The sequence below is a fragment of the Primulina tabacum genome, chromosome 5 (genome assembly GCF_025594145.1).
Source record: "Primulina tabacum isolate GXHZ01 chromosome 5, ASM2559414v2, whole genome shotgun sequence".
Taxonomy (NCBI): domain Eukaryota; kingdom Viridiplantae; phylum Streptophyta; class Magnoliopsida; order Lamiales; family Gesneriaceae; genus Primulina; species Primulina tabacum.
Genome location: NC_134554.1, coordinates 41,977,404 through 41,985,228, shown reverse-complemented (window position 1 = coordinate 41,985,228; position 7,825 = coordinate 41,977,404). Strand labels below are relative to the sequence as shown.

The 7,825-nt window shown below is 32.8% G+C and overlaps 1 protein-coding gene across 1 annotated transcript; it reads right to left on the bottom strand.

Moving 5' to 3' along the window:
• Window positions 1–270: 270 nt before the first annotated feature.
• On the bottom strand, window positions 271–1,215 carry LOC142544488 (uncharacterized). Its single transcript, XM_075651530.1, has 2 exons — window positions 871–1,215; window positions 271–693 (listed from the first exon to the last, which is right to left on the bottom strand). Exons 1-2 carry the CDS (start codon window positions 1,213–1,215, stop codon window positions 271–273), a joined length of 768 nt encoding a protein of 255 aa, XP_075507645.1.
• Between the last annotated feature and the right edge of the window lie 6,610 nt (window positions 1,216–7,825).

The window sequence follows — 7,825 nt, the reverse complement described above, 5'->3', positions numbered from 1 at the left end:
TATATTAATAATAATTTGTTTTTATATATTCAGTACGTAAAATAATTTAATTTTATGAGTGTCATTTAATTAAAATTAAAAAATTTATTATAAACCTAAAATAAAACGGTACAACATATAATAATAAATAACACTTGCATAAAAATATTAGAAAATAAATTAAACTTAAGAGAAGATGTAAAATACTAATTGATCGGAGAGTTACATTAACGAAAATGAAAATTACAATGAATGAAAATTATAACAAATGAAAATTACAATAACTGCAAATTAAATATTCCATCTCCCCCTAATCTCTTGACATAGACGTTCGTGGATGATAAGTTGCTCATATGTCATTTGCGAAGTATCCTTCGAAAGGATTGCATATTCCTTTAGTTGAACTTTGGCCATAGCAGCTTTTGCTTTCATCTCCTCTACTTCGAGTTGTTTTTGTTTCATTTCAACTTCAACTTTTTTCATGCTTGTATATTCAGTAAACTTTGCAAACATATTGTCCAAGTTTGTCGTCATACACTCCATGTCCGATCTCGTTTTACCTTTTCCCTTTCTTTTTGCTGCCTTTTGACCCATTGGACGATTTTCTTCTTCAATTAGGTCTACATGTAGACTCGCATCTTGGTTGGATGAGGTGTTGCTTGCTCCCGACTCCGAGGTCCTTGCCTTCTTCGTGCTAACATGGTGATCAACGGACTGTTGAGTAAACATTGGACGGTCTTTTACGATCCTCCACACATGCTCAAGATTAAATGCGATGCCGTTATTTTCCGCACGATATTTTTCATACGCAATTCATAGTATATCCTCATCACTGTGGCCGCTACGATATGCACTATAAATACTATTGTAATTTGTATTGAAGCGATATACTTTTTTTTGGATGGTATTGTGCCAGTGCGATCGTATGACACTTGCACTTCTATTGGGTGTATCTGCGGGACGATTGTCATTGTAGTAGCTTGCAACACGTCCCCAGAAAGCTTCCGCCTTTTGATCATTGCCGATGATTGGGCCATCGCTGATCGTGACAAACGATCTCGCTAAGACCTTGTCTTCAACCTTTCTCCAGGTTGACCGTTTTTTTCTATCCTCAGCGCCAGAATCCACATTCTCCAAATTTACGACTTCAATTGGGGATTCACGGTCGAACAATTGACTCTCTGGGACGAAAGTAGGAGTGGCCGGTTCATTTTCCGTCGGAGAAATAAATGGCATACTGGTTGCATGTGGATTAGATGGATAGTTTGGTGGATATGGATTATATTGATAATTTGGTGGATATGAATTATAAGGATAATTTGGTGGATATGGATTATGTGGATAATTTGGTGGGTATGAAAAATATGGATATAAGAAATTTTGAGAAATTTTCATCCATTTCGGAACAAAGTAGGATTTAAGAAATTTTTGAAAAAAAAAATTTTGAGATGATGAAAATAGAAGAGAGAAGATTTTTGGAGTGAAAAATAATATGTTTTGATGTTTGAAATAATTTGTGTAGTGTGTGAATATTTATAGATGAATATATTATTTTTTTAATAAACTAGCCGTTAACTAGCCGTTAAAACAATTTTTTAATTTTAAAAACAAAAACAACCGTTAGTTTTTTATTTAACATTATTTTTTAATTTATTTTAATTTCCGTTTTTTTTTTTAAATACACAAATTTGAAATTTAAACTAATACATTAAATAACATTAAATAAGGAAAATTCATCACGTGCGTGGGGCCCGCGTTCAGCGACGGGTTTTGAAAATCCGTCGCACATAGCGACGGTTTTTACCAAACCGTCGCTAAGTTTTGAATTATTTTTTTAAAAAAACTGACACAAGGGCGTTCATATGTATGAACGCCCCACACCCTCTCTCATGTGAGTGGGCTTTAACACCCAATGTGGGTGTTCTAACAGCAACCACCCCAACTGGTTTTCATGCCGATCTTTTCGAAGCTGGTTGTTATAGATTTTGAGGGCGCTAGTAGTCTATATATCACTTTTGTTGACATTTTGTTATCTTTTTTTAATGAAAATGCTTTCATTAAGAAAATGTAAAAAGCTTATATAATATACAACAAAATGTCTATCACATAATCATATCAGTAGTAGTAGGGATACATCTGAAAATCTGAATCTTGATCTTGTTGATGGTGTCCTCGACGTTCAACTCCTCATTTTCAAACATGACACGGTTGCATAGCATCTAAATATGATAAATTGTAGATACAAGAGCAATACTTCTCATCCTCATCTTGTTGTTATCTTGTTTGAGTCCGATGGTTTGCTTTGGAATACAACAACACAGCCCGATCCACTAAATTTCTGCGTTGGTGTTTTGATCCCTTGTTAACATTTTAGACGGTAGATTTTGTCGCAATACCTTTGACAGCAATCTCAATTTCTTTTATCTTTGATTTCATGATTTGACAGAAGGAGATACGTGTCTTTTGTAAGCTATGTCTGAGAGATATATATATTTAATCATAAATTAATACTGTCTATTTCAAAATACCACCCATCTCTTGTTTATTGGTTTGATATCTTTATTCCCAATACTTTATCCCTAAACGTAACCTTTGAAATCTTTCTATTGGTTTTCACTTGTCTTTTTTCCATTGAAAATCTGAAAGTAATGACCTCCAGTTGCTTCATCAACTGGTCCACTTGTCTAGGTACGTTCCCCAATTCCCACTTGTCCGAATATACTTAACAATTGCCACTTGTCTATATATCTAACAAATTCGAACAAGGCAGTGCAAGGAACACATATTTATTATACACTAATAATTTACCTTTTGACATTTGGCCTTGCCACCAACGTTCATACCAACATAACAGACATTTCGAAAAAAAAAAAACAAACAAGATTATGGAATATCAACCATAAAATAAATTTTTAAAATGAATTATACACACACATAGGAACAGAATATTATTTTCAATTTTTTTTCATAATTTACTTCCAATTTATTTTATTAGATGAAAATATTTTGCAATCGTCAAAGGTTTTTTTAAAAAATATATAATTAAACATAGAATAGGTCTCTTGCGAAGACGGTCTCACGAATCTTTATATGTGAGACGAGTTAACCATACCGATATTATTCACAATAAGAAGTAATACTTTTAACATAAAAAGTAATATTTTTCATGGATGACCCAAATAAGAGATCCGTCTAACAAAATACGATCCGTGAGACCGTCTGACACAAGTTTTTGTCATAAACATATAAAGCTTTTTTAATCATATTTTCATTTTCTGAAACATTTATCAATTTACAGTGCTTTTTGGTAGTTTATCAAATTAACCTGGAAAATAATTACGAACTAAATTTTTTTTATTCACTGTTGGCTTGCCTCTTACAGGAGCGGGACAAAAATAATTCAAAACTTTAAACGCCCCGCCTGTGCTAGCGGCGGGGATAAGATTTTCATAGAAAAAATGGCTTCTCCGCCTCTTGCAGGAGTGAGACAAAAATAATTCGAAACTTTAAATACCCGGCCTGTGCTAGCGGCAGGGCTAAATTTTTTTTTATTTAAAAAATGGTTGTCCCATCATTGAAAAAGAGGGGTTCTTTTTTTATAAATAATTTAATTTTAAAAAATTAATTCAAAAATATTTTAATTTTTTTTTCAAAAATACTGCAATCCATTCTTACGAAGCACGGACGCTGCTCACGTTGAGCGTTGGCTCCACGTTGGAGCGTCCGCGCTCCAACGTGGAGGCGTCCGTGCTTACGAAGTACGGACGCTCCAACGTGGAGCCAAGGGTCCGTGCTTTGTAAGCACGGACTCTGTATATTTTATTATTATTTTTTTTCCTTTTTTTGATTATTATTGGCCGTCCATTTCTTCAACTTTCACGTAAACTCTGTAATTTCACGTGAACTCTATGATGCTTTCCTTTCACGTGAACTCTGCATTCTGAAATTTCACGTGAATTGAAGTATTCTTCAACATGGTTGTATATATAATTAATGATAACTTCGATGAATGAGATATCAATTTCATCTAAATTTTTCTCTCAAATTTCATTGGCAAAATGTCTAACATCGATGTACTTTTATATTTTGGTGGTCATGTAGTTATCGATGATGGATCTGTTGAATATAGCATTCCATTTGTTAGACCGATACGAGTATTACGATCTATTAATTTGTTGGAGTTGGTTGAAGTTGTGCATAAAATGTTAGGAATCGATCAAACGAATTTTTCTATGTAACGTGAATGTTACTTCACCATCAATTGTTAGACCCCAAATTATTGAAACATCTTGTAACGTGACTGTTGCTTCACCACATGTAAAATGAAAAGTGTGTCTCGCGTCGCCAACGTTCAACAAGAGCAGTAATCAAATGATTATCAAAAATTTGTGTACCACATTCTAAAACTCCATAAAAACCCATATCAATCAAGTATGCAAGTACACGATTGTGTATGTAATTATCGGTGTACAACTTCCAAATCAAATTATCTGACCTCTTCACTTTGACAATATCATCAACTGTTACGGAAGAAACTGTAGACAACATATGTGTCGCTTGTAAATAGAAGACATTGGGATCTTCTGGAGTTCGATTATCTGCCATTCTTGAAAAGGTTGTCGATCATCTGAAAAGGAGAAAAGGAGAGAACAATAGAGAAATAAAAATGGATGCGGAGGAGGAATAAGGGAGAAAATTAACATGAGAGAGTGATGGGAGGGATAAGGAATGAGAGGAGGAGGGATAAGGGAGGAGGGATAAGCCACGTCCGCGCTTACTCGCTTAGTAAGCGCGGACGCTGTGCCACGTTGGAGCGTCCAGCGTCCGTGCTTAGCAAGCACGGATTGCAGTATTTTTGAAATTTTTTTTTTAAATTATTTTTGAATTAATTTTTTAAAATTAAATTATTTATAAAAAAAACCCAAAGAGGGGGCAATGGCGGGGAGCAAAAGCAATTTTTGTTGGAACCGTCTCTGGAGGTGGTTATGTTATTTCAAATTTCTATTGAAAATGTTAATTTTAAAAAGTTATATTAAGGAATGAAAAATATTGTGAAGCTTATCTAATTGTTTTATATATAATTTGATAGGATCAATTGAGAGACAAATATTAAGCTACGATATCTCGTTTTTTGAAATATTGAACGTCAAAAAATTAAATCGAATTTGATTTTCAAACCAAGCGAAATACATTCAAAATAATTATGTGTTTGTAGATTCGAGTTTGAACTTATATTCGTGAGTATCTGGTTTTGTACATTCAAAACCAAGGACCGTTGTCGTATACTTTTTAACAATGGTTTTAGTGAAAACCGTTGTCTTAGGTATGTTTTTTTAAGAAAAAGACAACGGTTTTCTAAAAACCGTTGTTTTTTAGCCTTTTTTTGTGGTCAAATACAACGGTTTTCTAAAAACCGGTGTCTTTGAGCTTTTTTTAGGGCAAAAGACAAAAAACCGGTGTCTTTGAGCGTTTTTTTAGGGCAAAAGAAACCGTTGTTTATTAACGTGTTTTTTTGAACAATTAACAACGGTTTTAGAAAACTGTTGTCGATTAGCGTGTTTTCTGGACAAACAACAACGGTTCTTTTAAACTGTTGCTATATTTAGCGACAATTGTTTATTAATCCGTTGCTAAATTTAGCGACGTTTTTAATAAAACAGTCGCTAATTTAAAAATAGCGACGATTTTAGGTCAAACCGTCGCTAACTTTAGCAACAGTTTTAAAAACCATCACTAAATATTGCGACGGATTAATAAACAACCGTCGTTAATAGCGACGGTGCTTGTCTAACCATCGCTAATAACGACAGATTATGAAATTACCGTCGCTATTGACCAAAAAGCCGTCGTCAATTGTCTATAAATATCAGTATTTTCTGTCTATTTTTCTCCACACCACTTCAAAATACTTAATTTTTTTTTCTCTTAAACGATTTTAGTTTCGATTTAGGGTAAATTTTTTCGTTTCAATTTTTGGTAAATTTTTAAGTGTTAGTTAAGATCATGAATATTGTTAGCATAGTCAGATTGTAAGTTTTTTTTAGATTTATTAAATTATTAGAAGTATTTTTTTTTATTTTACTGAAAAAATTAGCGACAGACAACATGATAAACCGTCGTTAAAAATAGCGACAGACTATATGGAAAACCGTCGCTAATATTAGCGAAAATTTATTAAATTAGTGACATTTTGTCATGATATCTGTCGCTAATTTTAGCGACGGTTTTTCATAAACCATCGTTAATATTAGCGACGGTTATATCCATCGCGAATTCAATAATCCGTCGCAAATGATAGCTATGACAACGGTTTAAAACCGTTGTCGTTGAACGCATTTTCAAAACCACCATCAGTTACAACAGTTTTAAAAAGGATATAAACAACAAATAAAATCCGTTGTCGTTTTGCGTCTTTGTCGCAGTGGCTTCTGCAATCACTTTTGCTGGACAATTACAAAGCGACAACTTTCAGTTGTCAATTCTCAACTGTCTGAAAAGATCCATTGTATAAGTGCTAAACTAACTATATATTGTGCTAGACTTCCTTCAAGTCCCTAGTGTTATTGACAAAAAGAAAATTAAGCACAAGCCAGAAGAAAACTAAATCCAGCGGTCACCCTAAAAAAGAAGCACCGTGAAAGAGAACTGATCCTAAGAAGCCAACTGTTTCAAGCAAGCGCTCTGAATCTTACAAAGAACATCACAAGAGATAGTGCTTAGATCATTTTAAGTCTTTTTTTTAGTGTTATTGGTTTATCAGTTTAGCAGAATTATTGATTCATAATTCTCTCAACATTTCAAATATGTATGAATTCATAATTCCTTATCTCCCGATCCTAACATTAACTCTTATTTAACATGCACAAAAAATATTAAATTCTTTATGAAAAGTAAGACAAGCTTCACAGTGTTTTCATTGATTAATACAACTTTTTTAAATTAATTTTTTCAATAGAAATTTGAAATATCATATAAATAAATTTCTTATGCGAGACACACAAAAAAGATAATTATATTTGCTCCCCCACTTCTTTCAAGTGAGGGACAACCATTTTTTTTTATAAAATTTTTTAGCCCCGCCGCTATTACAGACGGAATAGACATTTTGCATTTTTAATCATTTTTGCCTCGTCCCCGCAAGAAGAGTGACAATGGTCAATACATATATTTTTTAGTTCGTAAATATTCTTAGGGTTAGTTGGATAGCTTGGTAGATTGATAATTTTTTTTCCCGAAAAATTCAATGTTCTGATTAAAACCCTAATTGTCAAATTACCCAATGTAACTTTTAACTATTTACATTTATCTGAAAGTTTTCGAAAAACATGAAAAACATAACATAAAATATTATATTTTTTGTTGGATAGATGTATTCATGACTGTGCATTCATTGTAGCAATGTGCCGCGTGTCTATTATTAGTTGGCAATAAATGGTGTCATTATTATGGCAGAATTTAATATTGGAAATTAATTGGATATTATTATCATATTATTTTAGCAATTGAATATTATTATTATTATGTCATGCTTTTACATTTATTTATCCTTTTCAGGCAACAATAATAAAAAATAGACACTTTTCTTGGCAACATTCCCAAAAGGAGAAATACATGGAAAAAGACTAAGAATAATCAAACATGAAAATATCTACGAACGCTGTTCACTTAAAATCAAAATCTTCGATTAATTCCAGCTAAACAATGACATGCATGCATGCATTTAATTTTAATCTTCGATTTTGCCTTAATTTTATATTTCTATTTTTGTAAGAAATCAGGCACGTGCCCGTTAAGTATTGACGATCAACCAAGGACAGGGTAAAAAAATTATTAAAATCTGTAAATT